This window comes from Rana temporaria, chromosome 1 (assembly GCF_905171775.1).
Source record: "Rana temporaria chromosome 1, aRanTem1.1, whole genome shotgun sequence".
Classification (NCBI taxonomy): domain Eukaryota; kingdom Metazoa; phylum Chordata; class Amphibia; order Anura; family Ranidae; genus Rana; species Rana temporaria.
This window is the reverse complement of record NC_053489.1, coordinates 430,005,436-430,033,168: the sequence shown is the minus strand read 5'-3', so window position 1 is coordinate 430,033,168 and position 27,733 is coordinate 430,005,436. Positions and strand designations below refer to the sequence as shown.

Genomic DNA, 27,733 nt, shown 5'->3' with positions numbered 1-27,733 from the left:
ACCAAGTTGGGGAGGTGACAAGCTGGGAGGGAAGGGAAGTTTTTATGTTGGAAAAGAAGCCCAAAAATGCATGGTTATTGTGTGAATTGTAGTGATGCTCTTAGAATAAATGTACAATATGTGTTAGTAAGTGACACTACCCTGCAGGTATATGTACCCCCAGTAAGCCATGACCAACGGGGCAGATATTAAATTCATGACATGGAATGTGCGAGGTATGCGTGATGAAATTAACCGAACAGCTGTACTAACATTTCTTATAAGACAAAAAGCAGATATTATTGTGCTGGTGGAGACCCATGTCACTGGGCATTTGCAGGTGGCGCTGAAGCGCCCCTGGGTAGGATGGGCGTATCACAGAACCCATACAAACTTTTCCAGGGGGGTCAAGTGGTTAAAAAAAAGATTTATTAATATTACGTTAAACACCCACTTTACAGTTCTAATCCTGGCTTTATGATAGCAGCCAAAACATGTCACAATGGGAAAAGCTCATGTATATAATCTAAATAACCACGCTCCTTACAAAAGGATATTTTTTAATAACCAAATAAAACAAGACAATAAACTTGCAGCAGCATTCACGTCTCCAAGCTTTACTTCTTCTCCCTCAGGCTCACCTTTACTTCCGTTTAGCGCCCTCTTCTGTTCGCAGCGAATATCCTCAACGTGGCTAAAAAACGGAAGTGACGTATAAACCTGCAGACGGCGCAGCTGAGGTGACGGAAGGTGTGAGGATTTCGGGTTGAGGTTTGTTGCTGCATAGAGAGAAACCGCCGCAAAGATGTCCATCGAGATCGAGTCGTCCGAGTGAGTAAATTGGGGCGGTGTGAGGGATCCTCCGATCACGTCGTGGGTGTTCGGGGAGGACCCGTCTGCTACATAACTGGGCCTGGAATCGGCTCTGTTTATGTTCCTCTCATGGAGGGGTAACAAACGTGTGTGGTGTGTGCTCGGACTGTTGTCTGGGGATGGTTAGAGATCAAACACATTTAAAAAAATAAATACAAAAATTACCCCTTTTCTGATATTGGGGAAGGCAAAATAAAGCTGTACTCCAGGGAAAGGAAACGTGCTCCTTTATTATGGGGCTGCCCCCACATCACAGGGCTCACTGATGGTTTTCTCCGCCCTGTGAGGCTAGCTTTGCGTCAGTGTGGTTCTGCCTTTGTGTGGACAAAGTGTATGAGCTGCAGGACTGCAGTTTACAAAATCACATACAGGTACGTGATTTTGTGCAGCGGAAGCGGTTAAAGCCCTGCATTTTGTGTGCGATTTATATGCACCCGCACAAATGTAAACCTAGCCTTCGGGCTAGTTTATATTAAAGTGGCCCTCTGAAGAGCAATCTATTCAGATCACTCTTAGCGTTTGATAGGAATTGTATTGCCTCTTCACCACCTGCTTTAAAGTGGAACAAAACCCAACAGTTAAAACAGTTACCTTCCCAGTGTACCAGGATTGCTAACCGTCACATTTGCTTGTGCTCTCAATAAAATTTCTGTGCCTCCTCATCTTGGCTCCTGTCTTGCTGTTACACAGACACATTGGGGTAGATTCAGGTACATTTGCGCATTTTTTACGGAGGCGCAGCGCACCGTTTTGCCGATGCGCCTCCGTACATTACCTGCGCTACGCTCGATTCACGGAGCAGTAGCTCCGTAAATTGCGTGGGCGCTCCTGAAAAATGCCCAGCGTAATCGTGCGTAATTTAAATGATCCCGTAGGGGGCGTGGATCATTTAAATTAGGCGCGTTCCCGCGCCGAGCGTAGTGCGCATGCTCCGTCTGGAAACTTTCCCGACGTGCATTGCAGTAAATGATGTCGCAAGGACGTCATTTGCTTCAAAGTAAACATGAATGGCGTCCAGCGCCATTCACGATTCACTTACGCAAACGACGTAATTTTCAAATTTCGCGACGCGGGAACGAAGGGGTATACTTAGCATTGGCTGCGCCTGCTAATAGCAGGGGCAGCCTGCTATGGTTACGCAGACGCAATTGCTTTTTGAATCTACCCCACTGTATGCGAAATTACACTGATGTAAACAGCAGGGCAGGAGCTGGGAGGTGCAGCCGATCTGCACTGAAATACCTCATTAGTTGTGGCCGAGCGTCTGGATTGGTTGAGGCAGAGTGTCTGGAGTGGTTGCTGGACCTGTGCTGCACACTGCCAGGGGTATGCATCACAGGTTTTACAACCCGACAATACTTTGGCAGAGAGACTGTCCCTGCGGCAAGTTTCATGACTCTAGCTGTGGGCTGGTAAGAACAGCCTAGCCGGCTGGATGTTTAGGGTCATCCTGCTGGAAGGTGAACCTCCACCCCAGTCTCAAGTCTTTTACAGATTCTAACAGGCTTTCTTCTAAGGTTGTCATGTATTTGGCTCCACCCATCTTCCCGTCAACTCTGTCCAGCTTTGCTGTCCCTGCTTGGGAAAAATACCCACACAACATGATGCTGCCACCACCATGTTTCACGGTGGGGATGGTGTATTCAGGGTGATTGCGGTGTTAGTTTTCTGACACACATCATTTTGCTTTTAGGCCAAAAAGTTTAATTTGGTCTCATCTGACCAGAGCATCTTCTTTCACATGTTTGCTGTGTCCCCCACATGGCTTCTCATGAACTGCAAATGGGACTTCTTATGGCTTTCTTTGAGGCTGGGTTCACACTAGTGCGAATTAAATGCATGTTTTCCTGCATCCAATTCGCATGTCAGGAGACTGTGACCGGCTCTCAGTGAAGTCGGTTCACACAGGACCGGGACAGCTGCGGAGTGGTTCGCAGAAGAGTTCTGTGCATCTTCTGGTCCGTTTCAGCCCAAAATTTGTCCCTGAAACGGAGAACAGAGACTCACCGGACCCCTGCTGTGAGCCGCTCCAAACAGCAGTGTGAACCCAGCCTCAACACTGGCTTTCTTCTTGCCACTCTTCCATAGAGGGCGGATTTGTGAGGTGCACGACTAATAGTTGTCCTATGGACAGATTCTCCTACCTGAGCTGTGGATCTCTGCAGCTCCTCCAGAGTTACCATGGGCCCCTTGGCTGATTCTCTGATTAATACTTTCCTTGCCCGGCCTGTCCGTTTAGGTGGCAGGCTATGTCCTGGTAGGTTTGCAGTTGTGGCATACTCTTTCCATTTTTTGGATGATGGATTAAACAGTGCCCTGTGAGATGTTCAAAGTTTGGTATATTTTGTTATAACCTAACCCTGCTTTAAACTTCTCCAGAACTTTATCCCTGACCTGTCGTGTGTTCCTTGGCCTTCATGATGCTGTTAGAGAATCAAGATTCTCTAACAAACATCGGAGGGTTTCGAAGCACAGCTGTATTTATACTGTGATTAAATTACTCACAGGTTTACTCTACCCTCCTGGCTCCTCCCACTTGGCCAGTGCCCCCAATAGCAAGCAACTTCCTATGGGGGCACTGGTGCATGCTCATTCTCGAGTCCCACTCTATGCATCCATAAGACACACGGAGCCACATCTTTATGCATATAATGCATGAAGGTAAAAATCCTTTAGCCTTTACAACTACTTTAAGTAAAAATGTTGCTTTGCGCTTCATCAGCAGAGCACAGATTCAATTCCATCAGGCACATTTAACCGAATAGGATGTGCACCAAATTCGGTTATCCTGTTTAATGCATTTGTCAGAAAATTGCGGTTGTGCATGTTTTGTTTTTTTTCTTGTCACCTTGCATAATACATGAACAGATGTTTGTTACTGCGTGTACATAATGTGAAAAGGACCCTTTCATAACTTTTTCACATGTGGGTTATGCTTTAATTTTTCAAAATGCATTTGTTTTTTACAAAAAGCTAAAATAGTTTTTGGGTTACTGTCTGTTGAAGCTTCCCCCACTCTTTCTAATAGGGTAAAGAGAACATTGGTGTTTAACCCCTAAAAAATATATAGAGATCCTGATCCGTTAAAGGAGATTAAACAGCACAGTGCTTATGCTATGTAATCTGCCCCTCTCTAAGCTGTAAAAAAAAAAAAAAACTAGCTCATCCTGCCCCTTCTGTAGGCATAGCACACAATATAAAACTTTTATAAAAACGTGGCTTGTAAATACAGATTTAGTGTGATCTTCAGGCTGGTCATGTGACTCTCTGCTGGTTTCCAGGGCTACTGCAGTAGAGGCTGAGCAGCCATGTGATCTCTCTGGCTGATGTCAGAGGGAGATCTTCGCCCCTCCTGCAGAAGCCATATATCTGAGGTATACAGCGGTTGTGAGTCACGTGAAGATTGCCTTAAAGCGGATCTCCACCGTAAAAAAAAAAAATATTAAAAGCCAGCAGCTAGAAATACTGCAGCTGCTGACTTTTAATATTGGGACACTTACCTGTCCTGTAGTCCAGCGAAGTCGGCGGCAGAAGACGAGCGATCGCTCACCACTCTGCTGCCCCCACCGCCATCCTCGGTGAGGGAACCAGGAAGTGAAAAGTTGCAGCTTCACTGCCTGGTTCTCTACGGCGCATGCGCGAGTCACGCTGCGCCATGCTCACTGGTCCCCGCTGTGTTCTGGGAGCCGTGTGTTTCCCAGAACACAACGGGGGGGGGGGGGGGGGTTGCGGGGTAGTGACGCACTACCAGCAGAGTGAAATCCCGGAAGTGGGTGCAAATACCTTGGACAGGTATCTGCACCCCCCTCCCCCCTGAAAGGTGCCAAATGTGACATCGGAGGGGGGGAGGGTTCCAATGAGCAGAAGTTCCACTTTAGAGTGGAGCTCCGCTTTAAATCGGTATTTACAAGCCTAGTTTAAAAAAAAAAAAAAGACTTCTACAGTGTGCCAGGCTCTAATAGAGGGGCTGGCACAGTTCACAAACGCTTTAAAAACTGATGGAGGTTCCAACCCTAATTTCCACTGTATACAAAATGAAAACGTTTTGACTGAAAATATACTTTAGGCGGAAATGTGTAGACAGTTTAACAAACAAAATTGCTTTGTCTCCGCAGCGTCATACGTCTTATCATGCAATACCTAAAAGAAAACAATTTGCATCGTGCATTGGCTACATTGCAAGAGGAAACAACAGTGTCTTTAAACACCGTGGACAGTATTGAGAGTTTTGTGGCAGACATTAACAGTGGGCACTGGGATACAGTTCTGCAAGCTATACAGTCTCTTAAGCTGCCAGACAAGACACTCGTAGATCTATATGAACAGGTAAGGTTTTAGTGGATTAATGTCTCCCCCGTCCTCAAATGCAGCTTTTTGAGAACAGATCCTAGGTGTACAATAGCCGTAGAATTACAGCTGTGGCCCTGAAAGCAACATAATACATGGGGATCATTAGTGGCAGAAGGGATCAGGGAATAGATCTTCCACGAGTTCCTCCTGCTTTCACTGTGGAAGCAGTTTCCTGTGGCCCCAAGCTTCCAGTAGGACTTGGAGAGCCCCAAAGTGTTTAAGTGGTTCTAGGGCCCTTTGCCGGCCGTTAAGCTGGCATCAAGCCCACAGCTGTTGCTGCATTTAAGAATAATATACAAAGATCAACCAGGTGTAGGATTTAACCTCCTCCGGGCTGAACATTCGTATATTTTTCTTAGACATTATTTGACCAATTCCTGGACTCTCTATTGGCTATCGGCAGTGGGTTTTGAGTCCTTTTAACTCATTCAGTTTTATACCTCCATGCTGCCTGTGGGTTTCAATTGTACTTCAGATTTGCGCCAGTATCTGATTTTTACGTTTAATACTAGTGAGCTTGAATTAACCACATTAAACGTTTAGCCTTTCCGTCTATGTACCTTAGTAGACAAGTGGTCAAAGTAATTTTATCAACGCGTTAACTTTTTTTTTTTTAACCCTTTTGTTCTGTATTAAATCTTGATTAGCTGGTAGGGGCAAAGTGGATTAATTATTATTATTTTTTTGTCTGTCACACAGGGAGTGTGCGTGGCTCTTATCGTGTCTGCCAGCTCAAACTTGCTTTCTGAGCAAGAGCAGTGAGCTAGAACAAACATGGTGTTGTATTGGGGGGGGGGGGGGGGGGGATTTAAATCAAGCGCTGCTGGGTGCATTGAGTTGTGCCAGTCCAAAACTGTATTTTAGGGCGTGGGGTGGCCTGCTTTTATTAAATAAACGGAAATTTTTGTTCCCCAAGCAGGGATTTCTTCCACACAATACTCCAAACAATGAAAATGCAGAGCCACCTTGTTTGCTTGTTGGCAGCACCGCTGCTTTTCTTACAGTTATCCTGGATCACTTTGGCTCTCTTACCCTTTAGGCACAGTTCCTTGCTGCATGGCCCACTTCTGGCCCATGGATTGGGTTCTCCTTGCACCCGATAGGTCTCAGTCTCAGGAGTCAAGTCAGCTGCTATCTGCTAGCTGGGACAACTTTGACCCCTCGTGAGACTCTGTCTCATGGTTTCTGGCTGGGGCACTTCTGACCCCTCGGTGAGACTATCTGTCACATGACATCTGGCTGGGGGCCCCCTGGGTGAGACCTTCTGTCTCCCAGTGGTTTCCAAATTGAAAGCTTTAAGTATATAAAGACCCTGCATGCCTGTGTATTCAGACAGATTGCAGGTGTGTAGCAAAACCCAGACACAGGATTGAAGGTTCCGATTCAGAACTACAGAATCCGGAGAGCCAAATAGTCAGCTTTCTCCCCTCAGAAATATTTAATGTGTACTTTTATTTGAAAACTTAATGTATGAATGTAGAGGAGCTAAAAGCTAGTGGGCGGCGGGAACCTAATTCTTGGGCTTTGGGGATATATAGTTTAGGGATGCACCGATATATCGGTGGCCGAAACATATCGGCCGAAAACGGCTGTTTTGGGGACATGCCGAAACGGCTTTAAAATTGCCGATAGGACTAGTGGCTGCAGAGCGGTAAAACACACACTGAAACTGTCTCTGCTCGCACACAGCCCGCCTGCTCCTAACCCTGCTGTGATAAACAGAATGCCGTTCTAATGCTGTGCTCTGTCTATCACAGTGGGGGCACAGTGAGTGTATGTTTTAACATACAATTATAAAAAAAAAAAAAAAGTAATTTTCGGTTTCGGCCTGACATTTTTTTTTAATTCCGGTTTAGTTTCGGTTCCGAAATTTCCATTTCGGTGCACCTCTAATATTGTTCTCTTTTCTTAGTTTGCATAGAGGTGCCTCCTTGAGGAACCAGAATGTAACATGATATGTGATATGTTTATTCTCTGTTAATGCAAACTTATGTAATATAAGAAAAAAAAGTATTTAAAAAAATATATATTTCATGTGTGTGTGTGTGTGTGTGTGTGTGTGTGTGTGTGTGTGTATACAATTATTTATATATTTTTTTAACTTACTGATGTATGTGATATCTTTTTTTTATTTTAATTTTTTTGTCACAATTTCCAGGTTGTATTGGAATTGATTGAACTCCGTGAATTGGGAGCTGCTAGATCTCTTCTGAGGCAAACTGACCCCATGATCATGTTAAAACAGACCCAGCCTGAAAGATACATTCACTTGGAAAACCTCTTGGCTAGATCATATTTTGACCCACGTGAGGTATGTTTGATCAAAAGTAGGTTGACTTATATAGGTATATTTTAAGAATTGTACAACTGACATATAAGAGCCGTTTGTAACCAATCAGATTTCTGTGTTGTCATTTTTAACCGCTAGACCTCTGGAAGATTTCACCCCCTGTGAGTAGGCCGATCTTCCGCAGTACATTGCAGGCAGACTGCAAGTGGTTAATGGGCTGACAAATGTTAACGTACTTGATATTTTTACAAAAGTTTGAAGCAGAAATCGTACTACTTTATAGACATCTGCTTTTACAGCGATCATTCTAAAAAGGTTCAGTCCATCTGTTGTTTGAGATGGGTGGGAAAAGGTGATCATGGTCTGTTACACCCGGATGATTACATCCAGGGCAGGACCTAGGGTGGTGGGGGCCCCTGGGCTTGAGTCACTTTCGGGCCCTACCTTCTATACATTACGGAAAATGGGTGTGGTTCATGCAAAATTATGGGTGTGGCTCGGAAGGGGTGTGGTTAGTCTGAGAGGGATGGAGGGGGAGAGATAGAGGGACAGCAGGCCCAGATCCTACACCACAATAAAAATGTGTATCTATCTATTGATCTATCAATTCAGCTATCCATCTTAAACATATAACAAGCTCTTTGACACCTATTTGCTATCCCCCGCACACCAATGACTCCGCTGCCGCTAAAATATCCACAACCAATATTTCTTGGTCCGAAAAGAAACAAAAGGCCCACTTGTGCACTCACCGGAGTCTTTGGGAAAACGAGCGCTAAATAATAAAAATCATTCATTAGTCATTACAGAAATATTCCCTTTTTCCTATGATTCATGTCCTAGTAATTGCCATCTGACCAGCCTAATAAAAACCGCGACAAAACTAAGGTCAACTAGCAGCAACAAGCGTTCATTATACAATAATTACATTGTGATTATGCAGACAGAGCCTTGAAACTGGTTTACCTTTCAACAGCCTCCGGTGTTCTCCCGAATAAGTTCCCCCATCCCCGGATTGCCATATCTAGTGCTGACTCCGTCTCTGCTCTACATGTTCGGCTATTTTCGGAGGCTCAGTTCAGGTTCGGACTGCGCAAGCGCCATGCTGTGCCTCCGCAGTCCAGGGAGGTCCTTATGTGCCGAGGGAACTCTTTTGGCCAGACACCGGGGAACTTTTTTGACAGAACACATGGTCACAGTCAATATCTCAGGGCAGGCGCTACCTATTTACGTTGCGTGTATGGAGAAGGACACAAGGGGGAGGCTGGGGCCCTGGGTACATTGCAGGGGCCCTATGCAGATTGCGTAGCAAGCGTATAGGGCGGATTGGCCCTGGGAACGGCACACACAGAGCGTGCCGTGAATCAGTGGATGGGAAGCGCATGCGCTGGAGAAATAATCAAATAAAAAAGTAAGGAGACTTTAACAGGCAGGGGCCCCCTATTGGACGGGGCCCATGGGCTTGAGCCCAGTCAAGCCCAATGGTAAGTCCGTCCCTGGTTACAGCTTGGTGATAACCCCTCTGCCTCATAGGTGCCATGTGCACTTTCCTGCTCTACCTCCAAATTGTATGAAGCCTCCTTTATGTTCATGATGAATCGGCTGTAGGTGGATGCTGATGAGGAACAAAATAAATGATAAAAAAAAAACCTCTTACTCCGTTTGCATAGAAAATTTTGGTGCAGAAAAAAAAATGTTGGTTGGTGACTAATTTATCTAGCATCTATCCAGAAGTGAAATGTAACTTTGAGGAGTCCTTAAAAGGGAAGTTTTAATTTTTTTTTTTTTTTTTTTTTTAAAAGAATCACTTCTTAACTAGGTAGATGCAGCATCAGACCGATGTTGCATCTGTCCCCCACCTACTCAAAGACTGAGAACTGAGCAATCAAAGACCACCGATCGCTTAAAGGATCACTAAAGGAAAATATTTTTTTAGCTAAATAGCTTTCTTTACCTTACTGCAGTCCTGGTTTCATGTCCTCATTGTTCGTTTTTGCTTTGAAGTAGCTGTAATTCTGCTGTGATCTCCACACTTCCTGCTTGTCTTATGAAAAATCTCATGGCAGCTTTTCACTGTGGTCCAAGCTGTGTGTCTAAAACTCCTCAGAACCAATCAGATTCATTTTAAAAACAAAACCCTGCCCTGGATTTGTTTGTTTTTGTTCTGTGTGTCTCTCTACTTCACAGAAACATGAAACCAGTTTAAAAACGAAAGTAAAACTAGAGGCACATTATATGATTGATATTTTTTAACTATTTTTAAAGGGAATCAGTTAACTTTTATGTCTCTATACCCTGTAAACAGTCATTTCAGCAAAAAAATGGTTTCCTTTAGTGACCCTTTAATTCTCAGAGCTCCGTGAGCAGAGTTTGTGACTGTCCATCACCGGCTCTTTACTCTGCCCCCCGCTCTCTTTGGAGCTGTGTAGAGTGTGGGATCAGCTGGTGGTCCAGTGTTGTAAAACAAACTACATTCCTGTGATCCGCAGAAGTACAGCCAATTGAGCTGTGGCTGTATATTTCCTATTTAAGCTTTCTAGTATGGTCAAACAGTGACCATACTATAGCATCATGTTACTCTGAATCCAGTTGAGGGATACCTTAGCTGTGGTGATATTTCAGCACTGGCATCCCTAAATGAAAAAGATGGCAGGTACTTCATTCCCCTAGTACCTTTTCAAATTTGTAACTATCTGTTTTGGGTTTAGTTCTTTAAATCTAATTTTCCATCTGATATAAAGGACACAATTCAACACAGCTCTGTATTCATTATTACATCCTCAAATAGTCTTTTTCTTGCAAACCATCTAACTACCAGAATTTGACTTGGTATCAACTTTACTGAAATGTATTTAACAGCGGACTGGGAGAGGAAGAAGCAGCACAGCAGTTGCGCTAGAGAAGATGAGTTGATTGGTCTGCTCTTTCTTCGTTGACTGTTCAATCACAGGCTTGAGTGTTGCTTAACTGCAGCAGATAAAAATCGGGTCTCCCATCTTTCCAAACAAGGCTGTGTGGTGTGTCAGAGCTGTGAAAATCTCAGGACTGGGTGTACATAAATGCATATCCTTTGGCAGGTGATATGGCTCTCATTGGTTGGCTTGAGTCATGTTAGAAAAAATATAAACTCTTATATTGAATATTTTTGTGTGCTTCCCAAAGGCTTATCCTGATGGCAGCAGCAAAGAAAAGAGAAGAGCAGCAATAGCTCAGGCCCTTGCTGGAGAAGTGAGCGTAGTGCCTCCATCACGTCTCATGGCACTCTTGGGACAGGTAATAACATAATATTGATGCCAACAAATAATCATGTATATTTTTTTATTTCAAACTTTATCAATTAAATACATGGGAGAAAATTAATAAGAGCCTACATTCAAATGAATGTATGGTGTTGTAAATCTATTGTATTTTTTAGTTGTCATTTAAATCTGTAGGAACTACTTCTTCTTTTTTTTTTTTTTTTTTTTTTCCCTTCCTTCCTTCAAATTTTATGTGAATTGAGTGCTAAATTTATAATGTACATTTATTGCCTTTGAAATTCTTCTTCTTCTTTATTTTATGTTGTCTTTTAGAATAAAAATAATTGTTCTTCTGTATAGTAACAGTGTATGCCTGTCATTAATTTCACCACCTTCAATATCTTCTCAGGCATTAAAATGGCAGCAACATCAGGGACTTTTGCCCCCAGGAATGACCATTGATTTGTTTAGAGGTAAAGCAGCTGTGAAAGATGTAGAGGAGGAGAAGTTCCCCACTCAGCTCAGCAGGCATATCAAGGTAATGCTGGTCAGGCATTTTGTTTTGTTTGTCATTTGTAAACTTTGGTGCCTTCATGTCCTTTTGAGTACCTGCAAAATGAAGATTGGCAACATATTAGGGGTGCAACGGATCAAAAAACTCACGATCGGATGGATCCTCGGATCAGGAGTCACGGATCGGCTCGTTTTTCAGATCAGCAATTAAAAAAAAAAAAACAACCTTTAGTGACGCTGTATGTGTGAACACTATAGCTTGTAGTCTGGGGTGGCCATAGGTAACCTTTTTAGGAATGTTTTTTTTTGCATTACACCCTGGAGAAGGGGGAGGTATAGCACCAACAGAGGAGACTGGTTTTGTTTTTAGTGCACCGCAAAGGTAAGCAGCTTTGGCGCAGCAGAGCACTAGAACCGCATTCAGGACACTTGTGTAGCCTACTGTCATACAGCAGCGAGGTGTGCAACACCCCACTGATGCCATTGCACAGCACTGAGGTGCGCAATTATGCAGTTTAAGCAATAACCTTCCTACCTAATGTAACGCGGAAGCGGCGGTGACGTCGCACGGCAGGGCTGGCAATCAGATGAGAGGTGGGGTGTGCAACAGGCTATGCGCTCGGGGGTCACAGCTCCTACTACTGGCCTGGCCGGGTGTACCAAGATGGCCGACCGCTCCAGAGCTAGGCCGAAGCCGCGGCCTCTCCTAAGGCCGAGGCAACGCTCCGCGGATCGCGTTGTGTGCCGATCCGAACGTGTCGCCCTGTTCGGATCACGGATAGATCACGATCCGTTGCACCCCTACAACATATCGTATGTATGTATGTATGTATATATATATATATATATATATATATATGTGTATTTTTGGATATATAGTTGTGCTCATAAATTCTCCCAGGGTATGTAAACTTTTCTTTCACTCGTGTTTGGCTAAAGCCATTTATTATCAATCTACTGCGTTTACTCTTTTTAGATCAACATAACAAACTACCCAAATGACCCTGATCAAAGGTTTACATACCACCGTTCTTAATACCGTGTATTACCCCCTTTAACATCAATGACAGCTTGAAGTCTTTTGTGGTATTTGTGGATAAAAGCTCTTTATATTCTCAGATGTTAAAGCGGAGGTTCACCCTTAGAGGGCACTTTTCCCCCTTCGCTTCCTGCTCGTTATTACTAGGGGAATCGGCAATTTATTTTAAAATATGTGCAGTACTTACCCGTTTACGAGACGCATCCTCTCCGTCGCTTCCGGGTATGGGCTTCGGGAATGGGCGGTCCTTCTTGATTGACAGGTTTCCGAGAGGCTTCCGACGGTCGCATCCATCGCGTCACGATTTTCCGAAAGAAGCCGAACGTCGGTGCGCAGGCGCAGTATAGAGCCGCACCGACGTTCGGCTTCTTTCGGCTACGAGTGACGCGATGGATGCGACCGTCGGAAGCCTCTCGGAAGAATGTCAATCAAGAAGGAACGCCCGCTCCCGAAGACCCATACCCGGAAGCGACGGAAGAAGATACAGCTCGAAAACGGGTAAGTACTGCACCTATTTTAATATAAATAGCCGATTCCCCTAGACCGAACGAGCAGGAAGCTAAGGGGAGATTTTTTTTTTTTTTTTAAATGGGTGAACTCCCGCTTTAAAGCTGCCCATTCCTCTTGGCAAAAGGCCTCCAGTTCCTGTAAATTGTTGGGCTGTCTTGCATGAACTGCACGTTTTGAGATCTCCCCAGAGTGGCTCAATGATCATGAGGTCAGGAGAATGAGATGGCCACTCCAGAACCTTCAGTTTATTCTGCTGTAGCCAATGAGAGGTTGACTTGGCCTTGTGTTTTGGATCATTGTCATGTTGGAATGTCCAAGTACGTCCCATGCGCAGCTTTCTGGCTGATGAATGCAAATCTTCCTCCAGTATTTTTTGATAACCTACTGCATTCATCTTGCCATCAATTGTAACGAAATTTCCTGTGCCTTTTTGTAGCTCACACATCCACAAAATATCAGCGATCCACCTCCGTGTTTCACAGTAGTAACGGTGTACCTTTCATCATAGGCCTTGTTGACTCCTCTCCAAATGTAGCATTTATGGTTGTGGTCAAAAAGCCAAATTTTGGTCTCCTCACCCCAAATGACTTTGTGCCAGAAGGTTTGAGGCTTGTCTCTGTGCTATTTGGTGTATTGTAAGTGAGATACTTTATGGTATTTGCGTAGTAATGGCTTTCTTCTGGTGACTCAACCATGCAGCCTATCTTTCTTCCAGTGCCTCCTTATTGTGCATCTTGAAACAGCCACACCACATGTTTTCAGAGAGTCCTGTATTTCACCTGAAGTTATTTGTGGGTTTTTCTTTGCATCCCAAACTATTTTGTCCTTGCAGTTGTGGCTGAAATTTTAGTTGGTCTACCTGACTGTGGTTTGGTTTCAACAGAACCCCTAATTTTCCACTTCTTAATTAGAGTTTGAACACTGCTAATTGGCACTCAATTCCTTGGATATCTTTTTATATCCCTTTCCTGTTTTATACAGCTCAAATAAATTTTCCCGCAGATCCATTGACAATTCTTTTGCTTTTCCCCATGACTCAGAATCATCAGTGTGGCACTGGATGAAAGTTGCAAGGGTCTGTCAGGAGTCCAGAAACTCCTTGATCTTTTATACACACACACACACACACACACACACACACACACACACATTACAAGCAAACAGATCACAGGTGAGGATGGTTACCTTTTAATGGCCATTCAAACCACTTTGTGTCAACTTGTTTGCATGTTATCAGGCCAAAATCACCAGGGTGTGTAAACTTTTGATCAGGGTAATTTGGCTAGTTTGTTGCCATTATGATTTAAAAAGAGTAAAATCAGTTGATGATAAATGGCTTCAGCCAAACACTAACCATAAGTGAACGTTTTTATCATTCATATTCTCTGAAAAATGGTCAAGAAAATATATTTATAAATTTCTTCCAGGGTATGTAAACTTACGAGCACAACTGTGTGTGTGTTAGAGCTGCACGATTAATCACGATCTTGAGTTACCCCCCCCCCAATCCCCCGCGATCTCCAGGCTGGATGATCCGTGATTTTCGGGTGCGGCCATAGGAAAGTCCCCGGCTTCGGCCTAGCTCCAGAGCGGCGGCCATCTTGGTACACCCGGCGGCAGCTGTCTCGTCAGGAAGTGACATTTCGTCGCCGCCATTTTTCTCCACCCCACATTCCTGCACAATAAAGTTAGTGAGAAGGGGACAAGCGGACATCTTGTTACACCCAATGGAGTTTTAGCATTCAGTTATTTTAAACACAAAACGGAGCTTATATGCTTAAATACAGTATATGTAAATCTGACGGACTGTTTACATGTTAAATTTTAAAAGCAGCAAACCTTGCATGCTTGCTAATGTGACAGAACACCTCTGATTTTCACATTTAGTTAAATGTGAAAATCGGAGCTGTTCTTTCACATTAGCAAGCATGTAAGGTCAGCAGGTTTGCTGCGGCTTTTAAAATTTAACATGTAAACAGTCCGTCAGATTTACATATACTGTATTTGGGCATATAAGCTCCGTTTTTTGTGTTGAAAATAACTTTAAATATATTTTTGAGAATCGTGATCTTAATTTTATGCAAAAGAATCACGATTCTCATTTTTCCCAGAATCGTGTGTGTGTGTGTGTGTGTGTGTGTGTGTGTGTTTTTTTATTAGGGCTGCGGAAATTAACAATTAATTCCTTGATTAATCGTTTAAATTCTTTGATCGATCAAAATAATTTTGATCGAGACGATCCGCGGTCTCGCCCATAGGAAAGGCCGCGGCTTCTTGGTACACCCGGCGGCGGCCTAGTAGCGGCGCGAGCAGGAAGCTGTGGATATTACGGCATGGGGAGATGTGGATATTACAGTATGGGGGAAGAGTTTAATAAAAAAATATTTAAAAACTGTGTTTTATAATCGAAATGAGTCGATTAAAAAAAAAAAAAAAATTAATTGAACATGAAAATTTTAATGAGTAACGGCTATATATATATATATATATATATATATATATATATATATATATATATATATATATATATATATATCTATATATATATATATATATATATATATATATATATATATATATATATATATATATATATATATATATATATATATATATATATATTACGCTTGTGTAATTTTTTTTCTTTTCTTATTACTTTTAGTTTAACACTGTTTTTAATTTTTGTGTTTTTACAGTTTGGTCAGAAATCACACGTGGAATGTGCTCGCTTTTCACCCGATGGTCAGTATTTGGTTACCGGATCTGTAGATGGGTTTATCGAGGTGTGGAACTTTACCACAGGAAAGATCAGAAAGGCAAGTACTATTACAGATTTATTTTTCAAAGAGTACAGTGGTATAGCTTGTGTTGTTCTGGCAGCTTCATAGTTCGTCACACCCTTTGTCATTGTCAGTTTTATTGAACACCTTGGTTGAAAATGTTAAAATAATACAATTTGTCTAAAGAATACTGTTAGTACCAGTGTTCATTTTTCGATTTCGTCATTATCTTTCAACTAAAATGCTATTTTAATATTTGTTGTATTTTAGTCATCTGATGGGTTTTAGTCAACGAAAATCTTCGGTACGTTTTTAGTAGGGTTGTCCCGATACCGATACTAGTATCGGGACCGATACCAAGCATTTGCCCGGGTACTTGTACTCGGGCAAATGCTCCCGATGCTTCACCCGATACTTGTACTGTCGGCGGTGATCAGTGCGTGGGGAAGTTACAAGCACCGATCACCGCTGATTTTAAAGCAGCTGAAAGCCGCCGTGTGTATGCCGCCCTGTTTCTCTCCCCTTCGGTGCTCCTCCTCCACCCCCTGGAATTGTCAGGATGGAGAGCGGGGTAGGAGCCGGTAAATCCGACTCCTTACTGCTCCGAATAGACAGTCAGTGATCACTGACTCTGTCCATTCACATAACTGAAACATTGTAACCTGTGTTTACAAATGTTTCAGTTTATGAATGAAAAGCATTATAAATAAAAAATGTTTTAAAAACAAATTGTTAAAAAAAAAAAAAACATACTGACACATGTGCCGCTGTCACATGAGATTACAAAAAAAAGTATCGGTATCGGCGAGTACTTGGGGGGGGGGGGGGGGGGGGAGAGTATTGGTACTTGTACTCTGTCTTAAAGTGGTATCGGGACAACCCTAGTATTTAGTAGACTAAAATCTAAATTTAAGCATTTCTCTAGAATTGACAAACAAATTATATACTCCTGGAGTTAAAATCTAATAACATGTTATGTATTGTCTTAAGGCTTGAAAATGCACTACAGACACAGATTTAGTTGTTGTAATATACAACGTCTTTTATAAATTAAACCAAGTTTTTGTTACAAGAATATTGCTTTTTTGACAAACAGAAGTGCAACTTGAAAATAAAAGCCCCCAAAAAACTGTTGGCTTTTAGGCCATTGTACTTGATACCTGAATATATATATAAAAAAAAATCTTTCAGCAGCTTAGTAGATGCCCCCTACTTTGTGTAGTAGTGCGGCAAAATTTTTACGTCAAATTTCGTTTTAGTCCTAGTTTTTTTTTTTACTAAAATTATTAATTTTTGTTTTAGTTGTATTTTAGTTTAATTTTAATTAACACTGTCTAGTACATGAATTAATCCCATACAGTTATCAAAATAATTATTTGAATTTAGGAAAATGAAATCGCAGATATAACCGTTTTTTGTATTTGCGTAGAATTAAAAATAAAAGCTCTTGGCTTTCATTGAGGGACATGGTGAACTGTTGGGTATACACCCTGCCACTTGGAGGTTGGATTGGTCCCTTCTACAGGACATATCTGTCTGCACAGCCCCGATTTATCATGGTATTCTAAGTGGGTAGGGTGTGCTTCAGCTGATGCTAGTTCAAGTCTGAAGATATTGTGTGGACAAGGCGTCCTCAGCCTTCATAGGCACAAAGGTCTTGCAAGTGGCAATGTGATCAGTTGGCGCTAACATGGCTGATAGTTGCCTGTAAAATGTGAAGTATTTCCCCCAATGCATGGGAGGAATTTTTTTTTTACTCCACTGTTGTAAACTTTTTTTCTTTAGGCCCCTTTCACGGCTTTTACTTTGGACATCGGAGTCACATGACAAGTCGTACCCCATGATGCCCAATGATAACCATTCATATCTGTGCGACTTCAAAGTAGTCCCTGCGCTACTTTGGTCCAACTTTAATGCGTGTTGAGGTCCATAGAACTCATGTTTATACCAGCATTGCCTGAAATCGTGTGAAAATCGCAGGAGTAGTTCATTTGGAGTCCCAGGCCCAGCGCATATTAGGTTTTGGGTTGTCAAGCCTGTTGCGTGGTTATAGGCTTGTGTTTGTTTTTGTTTTTTTGTTTTTTGCTATGTGAAGTTACATTTTGAATTCTAGCTACTCCTGGGGTCAACTTATGCCCTGTAGGAGGATCTAAAAGCGCTGTTTCTTAGTCTAACCACATACTGTGTTCCCAACAAACTACTAAAGGAAGGGATTCTATGGTGTGCGTACACAAATCCTTATTTTTTTTTGTATTTTTTTTTTAAGAATTATGTTTTTACACAAAGTGTGATCGGACCCCTAGGTCTCAGAATAAACTAAGTGGGACAGTTTCAAATATGCTACTCCATAGGTAGTAGTTATAGTGGAACTTTACGCCAGAATTAAAAATGGCTGAACAGGCAGGAATTGTAAAGCAGAAGAGAGACGTCTCTTCTGCATTAAAGTTACTTTCCTGCCTGTACAATGAGCCTTGTATGCGCAGCTCACTGTACAGATTTTGGTAATGCTGAATCTAACTGAACTCCTGTGCATGCGCAGGAGTGATGTCATCACCGTTTGGCCAATGACAGCGGCTGGCGATTGAGACCCAGAAGCCAGCTGCACAAAGATGTTGGCCGGGTTGGGGGCTTGGGGAAGCTGAGGTGAGAATATTTCTACTTTTTAAGTCTGTTAACAAACGTTGGAAAAGCTGGATAGCAAATGTGTCAGTGGGCAACTTACTATATTCCTGGTCTTTGATATAGGTTAGAGTTCTAAAAACTTTTATTTTTTTATTTTTTTTAGGATTTGAAATACCAGGCTCAAGATAACTTCATGATGATGGATGACGCTGTATTGTGCATGTGCTTTAGCAGGGATACTGAAATGCTGGCTACAGGAGCACAGGATGGGAAAATCAAGGTAAAGTTATTATCCGCTGCAAAGTAAGTGGATAGTTCTCTACAGAGGGTGGATATCGCTACCCAATCAGTTCTAGTAGGCAGAGTTTACTATGCGCAGTATCTGCATTTTACTAGTAATCCATGAAAGGCAAAACATTGGAGCCTGCTGTGTCCATTGAGTGTTTTCTGTTTCCCAATGCAGAGAATGCTCTATGGTTGGCGTAGGACCTGTCACGTAACTGACCGGTCATGTATCCAAGCTTTTTACCCTCTGGTTTTTGTTTTTTCTTTAATTTCCATTTGTTTTTTATTAGGCTTTACTTATATGAAATGTAAAGCACTGCACAGATCTTTTATAAATGCATGCACAGTGTGGGTTACCCCTTTCCAACCCCCTTAGCAGCTGTATGGCTTTAGTAAGACCATACTGCTTCTTTAGAACCCTTAGCGTTTTAGAACATGTAAAGATTTTGCCTGAAATTTTTTTTGTTTTGTAACTCTACTACAGGTGTGGAAGATTCAGAGTGGGCAATGTTTAAGGAGATTTGAACGTGCGCACAGTAAGGGTGTGACATGCCTTAGCTTCTCTAAAGACAGCAGTCAGATCCTCAGTGCTTCTTTTGACCAAACTATCAGGTAACATACAGTTTTTTTTCTGTTTGCTGTCTCTTATTGTTTTGGTCCAAAAAAGGAAAATCTTTGCCAAAATCCTGTTTAACCACTTGCGGACGGGCAGCCCTCACAGGCAAATTAATGTACCCATATGTTGCTGCCTAATTCCAGGTTTAGCCGGCACTCGCAGTGATTGTACACAGCCGGAGCCTGACATCAAGTCCTGGCCAATGATTCACGGCCGGAGCCTGCTGATCGGCTGTGTGCAATCACAGCCCAGAGCCTTGTAATGACAATCAACACAGAGCTCTGTACATTGGGAGCAATCTGTCAGTTTTTATCAGGGAAGTAAAGGCAATAGACTGTTCGAATCTGGGCCCGCTCAGCAGGAACCGGCCGATATTCGAACTGTGTGTGGGCAGGCTGAATTTATCAAGTTCATCGATCAACTTGGGCACAACCAGCATGCTTGGTTTACCTGCAATAATCACTGTCTTCTGACGGTGGGCATGGATTTCCGCATCAACACTGATGGGGTACTAAACAAATTTCTTGCTCCGTATAATGGTTGGCCTAAGGGACCTGTTGGTAAAAAGCAGCACACGTACACACATTACACATTTAACCCCTTGATTGCCCTGGATGTTAACCCCTTCTCAGCCAGTGTTATTACTACAGTGTCGGTGTGTATAGTATTATCACTGATCACTGAATTGACCACTTCCGGACTGGCTAACTGTAAATATGTCATTGATTTGCCATTAAATATCAGGGTTATGGCAGCAGCTAACTGCCATAACCTTTTTTTTTTTTTTTTTTTTTTTTTTTTACGGCAAGCGATCCGGCCTCCGAAAAAAGTAGTCCCAGTGACAGGTTCGCCATTGGATCACTTTTATAGGCGGTGGGAGAGGTGCCACCCCGCTGCTTTGTGGTCGTTTCCCAGATTACCGTAGCTATCAGTAAAGGGGAGGAAACTATCCGATTAGAGCGATGGGTAGGAAGTTGAGTGAGGGCATGATGACCCCCACTCGACTCTATGCCCTCGGAGGACTGGAGCGTTGTCGAACGTCACTTCTGCCCTCCGGCCTTAGAGGGACACTTCTTTCGAGTGTAAATGTGAGATCTGAGGCCTTCTTTGCACCAGATCTCACATTAAAGAGGTCCTGTCATGCTTTTTCATTACAAGGGATGTTTACAATCCTTGTAATAGGAATAACCGTGATCAAAAGGACAGTGTAAAAATAAATATTTTATTTGAATAATTTTATTTTAAAGTGCCCTGTCCCTCCGAGCTTGCGCACAGCAAAGTGAACACTTACGCTAGTCGTGCCCATATATGTAAGCGGTGTTCAGACCGCTAGTGTGAGGTATCAATATGAACATTGAAGTGAGAGCAATAATTCTAGTCCCATACCTCCTCTGTAACCTGTAAAAAAAAAAAAAGAAAATTGTCGCCTATGGAGATTTTAAAGTACCATAGTTTGTCAGCATTCTACGAGCATGTTCAATTTTAAAGAGTGACATGTTGGGTATGTATTTACTCGGCGTAACATCTTTCACATTATACAACTAAATTGGGCTAACTTTACGGTTTTATTTCTTTATTTCAAAAAAAGTGTGTGTTTTCCAAACAAATTACGTTTGTAAGACCGTTGCGCAAATATGGCGTGACATAAAGTATTGCAATGATCTCCATTTTATTCTCTAAGGTGTTTGCTACAAAAAAAAATGTATAACGTTTGGGGGGTCTAAGTACTTTTATAGTAAAAGATGCAAATTTTACCTTGTACACAACAAATGTCAGAAATAGTCTTGGCACTCTCTGTTGGATGGATAGATAGATGGATATAGCATTCGTTCTTTGAAACTGATCAAAGCTCTGACAAATGGTCAGTTAGTAGTAATTGTTATTATTACTAGTAGTAGAAGTTGGCTAGTAGTTACTACTAATAGTAGTTACTACTCCCAGACTAGTAGTAGTTACAACTAGTAGTTGACACTAGAAGTAGTAGTAGTTATTAGTAGTGGTAGTATCAGTTACTACTAGTTATAGTAGTTATCTGTAACTACTAGTAGTTGTAGTCATTGTTGTTTTAACTAGTAGTAGTTAACAGTAGTAGTTACTACTTGTTGGAGATTTTTACCTCCATTCCTGTCCCTGTGACAGCAGTACAGGATAGGAGTTGTGGCTGTTAAAGGTACTGGAGGGATGTGACAAATTCTAAGATGCACGCAAGCTTGCAAAGTTCTTCCAGTCTAAGACGAGCCTTATGCTGGCCATACACTATACGAAAAATCAGCCAAACCCATATTCGAAAAACAAACGTTTGGCCGTGAGTGCAAGCTATAGTGCCATCATGTAATGACCGATAAATCGTTCAGTGGACATGAATACTTTTTTTTTTTTTTTTTTACATATAGCTAGTGCAGAAAGTTCGGACGGGAAACACATTAACCTTTCAATTTATTGTTCATTCGGCAGAGAATTTCCAAACTTGCCCTTCATTTTTTCAGCTCATAAACGCCCCAACGATTATCAATTTTTTTTTTTTTTTTTGGCCATTAACTGTCCGAAAAACGAACAAACTCTCTAAAAGACGGAATTTCGGTAGATTTTTTTATATAGTGTATGGCCAGCATTAGATGCGATTTTGGTTGCAGAAAATAAATCCCTCCCGCAGCGCTATTGTGTTTTGCCAGCGGGAAGACTTCCCTGCCGTCAGAAAACACTGCGAGTACTGCTAGCGGCAGATTGGCTCTGAACTCTGAATTGTTATAATTTAGCTGTTTTCATTTACAATGCGACTCATCTGTATGGTAATAAGTTACAATGCTCTTTCTAAATCCTCCTTTTATGTAGAATTCATGGCTTGAAATCTGGCAAAACAATTAAAGAATTCCGAGGACATTCGTCGTTTGTGAATGAGGCCACGTTCACTCAGGATGGTCACTATATCATCAGTGCATCATCGGATGGCACAGTAAAGGTATGGTAAATATGATGCTATAAATCCTAAAATGAGTGTAGTATAATTGGCTATTGGAATATAACCTATGAAATCAAGAGTTGCCATTGTCACTGTGGTCACATAATGCATAAGGAAATTGTAGCTATACCAGTACTCGCTCACTGCAAGCCATCAGATGTTGTTGAATGGAGGAGGAGTTCTTTCCGATTAAATTCAAAATGAAATGTTATAAGAGACGTGATTTCTGTAACAATCTGCTTGCAGAGAATACTGTGTAGTCCGGATAGTACAGGCCACGGTGTGTTGGATATAAAATGGGTTTACATATTTGTCGTGCAGTCTGGTTTCCGTAACCTCCAAGACAGTTCAGGGAACCTTTTCAGTGTCCTGGTCAGGCCTTGGGAAGTGCATACTTCATCCCTGAATAAAACCTGGAGTATGAAAGGTAAACTCTATAATGATGGTTCCCTCTAAGGTTGGATGCAATATGTATTTAAATAGGTTGCAAGCTTGTAGAAGCAGGAATTTCTCTCCCGTGTGGGCTTTTTTTTTCTGTGTTGATCTACAACCGAACCTATGTGACCTGTACTACCTACAAACCTCATATGTATTACTTTGTACAAAACCACAGTAGAAACTTGTTTTTAAAATACAATGGGGAAAATGATTTGATCCCCCTGAAGATTTAGTAGGTTTACCCACTTACAAAGAAATGAAGGGTCTATCATTTTTATCATAGGTGTATTATAAATGATAGAGACAGAATATCATATAAGAATTTAACACTTGCCTGCTCTGTGCAGTGGTTTTGCTTGCTATGGGGACAGCTGGGACGCTGCTCGGTGTGTCCATGCAGACATGGAGTCGAGGTTCATCCTCTGTCTCCTCATTGGCTCACTGACTTTGACTTGCAGCAGTGGGAAGCCAATGGTGCCCCGCTGCTGTTTCAGCCATTGAGGGAGAGTCTGGGGCAGCCATTGCTCGTGTGCAGCATTGCTGGATCAAGATGGGTTTAGGTAAGTATTAGGGGGGCTACTGCACACTGAAGCTGCCTTTTTATTTTTATTTTTTATTTTTTTCACGTAAAAAAAAAAAAAAAAAATTTAAATTTGAAAAATGCCACCAAGAGAGAGCACCATCTGTCTAAAAAAAAAAAAAGATGCTCCATATGGGTACAGTGTTGCATGACAATTGTCATTCCGGTTCGGGTCACATTGGTGCGATGGGAGAACCCTGCGGGTTCCCGCATCGCACCAGACTCGCAGCCATATGCGAACTGCTAGGAGTGTCAATAGAAAGTTAATGACACCCCCAAATCAATTTGCATATCGCAGTGCGAACTGTTAATTCAGACAGGAAGCGGATCGCATGGGTGTAAACACCCATGCGATCCGATTCCGGTGCGGACCAAAAAAGGGTCCTGTGCAAGTTTGGTTTAAATGCATTGTGAATTTAGCCATACAATCTGTGAAATCGATTGAAAATTGCACTGCGGTGCGAATCACATCCGATGTCTGACACCGCACCAGTGTGAACCGTGCCTCAGTGTGACCGGGCTGAAAATTGGCCTGGGCAGGAAGGGGTGAAAGTGCCTGGTATTGAAGTGGTTAACATAAGAGGGCCTCCAGATATCCTTCCTCCCCACACTGTGTGAACGAGTAAGGGGTATGCTATTTATATAGAGACATAACTATAACGCAGGTTCACTTTTTGGTTTTTTTTTTCTCTCTTTTTAACAAAGATGTGGAACATGAAGACAACAGAGTGTGTCAATACCTTCAAGTCACTTGGAAGCACTGCGGGAACAGACATCACAGTCAACAGTGTCATTCTCTTGCCGAAAAATCCAGAGCACTTTGTCGTGTGCAATCGCTCAAACACAGTTGTGATTATGAATATGCAAGGACAAGTAAGTAGCATGTGTAAATGTCATCACGCGTTGCTTTACTATGTAAGATCACAAGCCTGATCAATTTATTTGGCCACAAATTGTAAAATTTACGATGGCTCTGCCAAGAATGGTGGCGATGATTTACCAAATGGCAAGCAATCCTATTTAGGAATCCATAATTTTATATCTGTGTAAACAATGAGAGATTATTGGTTTGCAGTGTTTGCCGACCTTTCAGACCACTAAACTTCACAATTTTGAATTATGCAGACCACTAACCTAAATTTTGACATGCTTTATACACACAATTCTCCGTCTCTCTGATTTAAATTGATTGGGTCTGTCATGGCCCAAGGCCATAAAAAATGTTTATTGCTATGCCAGGTGGATTCTGGAATGGTTTGTTAAATGCAATGGCATGCCCATTGTGGGAATGTTTTTTCCTAACAAATTCATTCAAGATCATGTTGCAAAAAATGAATACAACCCAATGAAAGTCTAAGGCGCAAAGCTACGTTTTACACAACAAAATCCTACTTAACAAGAATTCAACTACAGGAGAGTCTAATTATTAAAGCGGAGTTCCACTCTTCACCCTCTTACATGCCACATTTGGCATGTAATTTTTTTTGGGGGAGGAGTGGGACTTCCTGTCCCACTTCTTCCTTCCGCCCAGGGACCGCTGAGGCAATATCATATTGGCGTCATATCGCCTTTTGGTGGCCCCTCCCTGTAGGCGATCGCCTGGGACACGTGACAGGTCCCAGGCTATCGTCTGTCCAGTCGGGTAGTGCAGCACCGCTCACGCATGCGCAGTGAGTGCCCGGCCATGAAGCAGAAGGCTGTCACGGCCGGGTGCCCACAGTTAGGATGGAGGCGCTGGCGGAGAGGAGCGGAGCTCCATACGGTGCGTCCCTGGACAGTGGAGAAGGTGAGTGTATGTTTATTAAAAGCCAGCAGCTATGCTTTTTGTAGCTGCTGACTTTTAATAAACATAAAAAAAAGCTGGAACTCCGCTTTAATGAAACTGGTGTCCAGCAGACAAAAGGGAGTTGCTTAACAAAGAAAACCCCTTCCCATTTCATGCTGTCAATGGAACCACATGGAAGAGAAATGTAACAAATGACCTGAGACAGAAAATAATTTGTTACACAAAGATGAAAGCTATAAGAAGATCAGCAAAGCTTTACTTATCAGTCAGAATACTGTAGCAAAAGTGATACAAAAATTGAACTTCAACCATCTCACAGACGTCCACGGAAGTTACCACCTTAACAGGAGCTTCTTCTGATGAGAAGGGTTGAATAAAATCGCCATGGAAGTTCACTGCAGTTGGCTAAAGAAGTAGAAAGCCAAACTGGGGTGATGGTGTATCCTGCAGAGGATTTGCATGCACATGTATGTCGTCCACAAAGGAAGCCTCGCCCTAAGGCCCACGCACAAATAGCCTGCCTAGAATTTGCCAGGGCCCATGCTGAAAAAGACTACTGGGACTCTGTACTGTGGAGTGATTAGACCAAGATAAATGTTTGTGGAACTGATGCCTTCAAAACTGTCGCAAAGGTGAGGAGTACAAAGAAAAATGAATGGTGGTGGCAGTGTCCTTCTGTGGGGCTGCTGGTGTCAGGGAGCTGCTTTCATTGATGATATCATGAATTCAGATATACTGCTCTATATTGAAAGAGAAGATGCTACCATTACTCCGTACCCTTCGACGTTGCGCACTTTTCTGAAATGAAAATGTTCCAAAGCACATCTAAGGCCACTGTTGTATTTCTGAAAAGGAACAGGGTGGAAGTGATCCAGTAGCCAAGTATGTCTCCTGATTAGAACCCAATTGAACACCTATGGGGAGTTCTGAAGAGGCAAGTTGAGAATCGCTCTCCATCCAGCATCCAGGCTCTAAAAGAGGTTGTTCTCGAAGAATGAAAAAAGATGCAATATGTCGCCAACTTGTTCATTCTGTGCCTAGAAGGCTTGATGCTGTCCTTGCAAATTGTGAAGGTCATACAAAATATTAGATGTAGTAATTTTTGTTGTGGGTGTATTCATTTTTGCATCAACTATTTTGAGTAAAACTGAAGATTTTGTAATCTAAATTTATTAACTTTACTTTCATGTAATGAGCTAAAAAAAAAAGTTTGAGAAGACTCAGTTTTGGCAATTTTGGAAATTTGTCCTTGTGTTCATTGAGAGATTGATTCAAATCTTTTAAAAAGGGGTGTACTCATTTATGCTGAGCACTGTATATACCAGTTCTGATAAATATTTTCTTGGTGTATCCTCTTTGCTAAGAATCCATTTTACCCATGTTCCATCAGATTGTTAGAAGCTTCAGCTCTGGTAAAAGAGAAGGTGGTGACTTTGTGTGCTGTACACTATCGCCCAGAGGAGAATGGATCTACTGTGTTGGAGAGGATTTTGTGCTATACTGTTTCAGCACAGTAACTGGCAAGCTGGAAAGAACCTTGACTGTGAGTAAAGACTTGATTGGTTCATATGCTATAATTATCTGTAAGCAATAGGTCATTACTTTAGTGGCCTGTTACTGTAGATGACGACAAAAAGCGGAGGTGCTAAACCATTTCCAGACTATGCAAAACAACGTTTTTATTGGAGTTTTTTGGAGGTCAATTTAGCTTTTTGACACCTACACCTTTTGTAAGAATGTAATATTACTTTTGCAGTCACACTTTATTTTATGCTACATGTCCTTTTTCTGTGTCCTAACCCTCTGGTGCCAGTATGTTACATTTAGACTGATTGCCTGCAGTTAGCCATAATAAAATAAATCTAGACATAAAACAATCATACTTGCACTTGCCTACAATGAGTATTTGTTGTTTTTAGCAACCTATTGCCAGGTCCGAGCCAGACATTTCTGTAGTAATTATTTTGTTGGAGATCTGAAACACCCCGGCATTTAATGCAGAAGAGGAATGCTTAACAGGAATGGGGGGGGGGGGGGGTGATACCTAAAACGTCACACTTTAAAATTGCGCATGCTTGTGGAATGGCTCCAAACTTTGATACTTAAAAAATCTCCATAGGCTACCCTTTGTAACTCTAAACTGGTAACCCGTAAAAAAAATTTTTAGAGGTCTTGTGCTAGAATTATTGCTTTCGCTCAAACATTTCTGGCGATACATCACCATTTACATATGGGGGCGTGACTATGCGTTCCCTTTTTTTTTTTTTTTTTTTTCTGATTAATTTTATTCCTATTACAAGGAATGTTAACCTCCCTTTTAATAAGAATAGGGTATGACAGGTTCTCTTTACGGAGAGATCTGGGGTCTATTTAGTCCCCACATCTCTCCTCTATGCTGGAAAGCCTGAGAGGGGAAAAAAAAAATTGATCCCAGTCCTTCCAGCAAAAAAGAACTTGTGTTTACATCTGCCAGAGCTGGAAGTCGCTCCCGGCCTCTGAGGGTCATAGAGATGGCTGGGGACCATCTGGTCCCTAGCCAGCTCTATGGTAAACCGCCACCGGCGGATTTATTCTCCGGCTCCCCGGTTGCACAGGAGAGCCTCCTGCAACCACCTGTAAAAGCAATCCAGCGGCTAAACAGTTGCTAAGATGACTTTTAAATGATTGGGAATCGCTGGCTGAAAAAGATATCTGTAGATGCAGGCATCGGATATCGCCACTCAAAGTCCAGGTAGTCATATGACGTCCTACGGGTGGGAAGTGGAATACAGGGAACTACTTTCTAATGGCATATTTTATGGATTAGGTATTTAACCACTTCACTACCGCACATAGTCATATGAAGTCCACACAGGGGATCTCCCATCCCGGGTG

At 42.2% G+C, this 27,733-nt stretch overlaps 1 protein-coding gene across 1 annotated transcript in view; it reads left to right on the top strand.

Moving 5' to 3' along the window:
- The first annotated feature begins 682 nt into the window (after window positions 1-682).
- SMU1 (SMU1 DNA replication regulator and spliceosomal factor) overlaps window positions 683-27,733 on the top strand; it is a 28,864-nt gene continuing 1,813 nt past the window's right edge. The window contains exons 1-11 of the mRNA XM_040325515.1: window positions 683-810; window positions 4,968-5,178; window positions 7,361-7,513; window positions 10,655-10,765; window positions 11,141-11,269; window positions 15,490-15,609; window positions 18,359-18,475; window positions 18,965-19,092; window positions 21,929-22,055; window positions 23,779-23,946; window positions 26,250-26,402. Coding sequence (XP_040181449.1) covers window positions 785-810; window positions 4,968-5,178; window positions 7,361-7,513; window positions 10,655-10,765; window positions 11,141-11,269; window positions 15,490-15,609; window positions 18,359-18,475; window positions 18,965-19,092; window positions 21,929-22,055; window positions 23,779-23,946; window positions 26,250-26,402 — 1,443 coding nt within the window. The 5' untranslated portion in view covers window positions 683-784. The remainder of the gene's footprint in view (window positions 811-4,967; window positions 5,179-7,360; window positions 7,514-10,654; window positions 10,766-11,140; window positions 11,270-15,489; window positions 15,610-18,358; window positions 18,476-18,964; window positions 19,093-21,928; window positions 22,056-23,778; window positions 23,947-26,249; window positions 26,403-27,733) is intronic.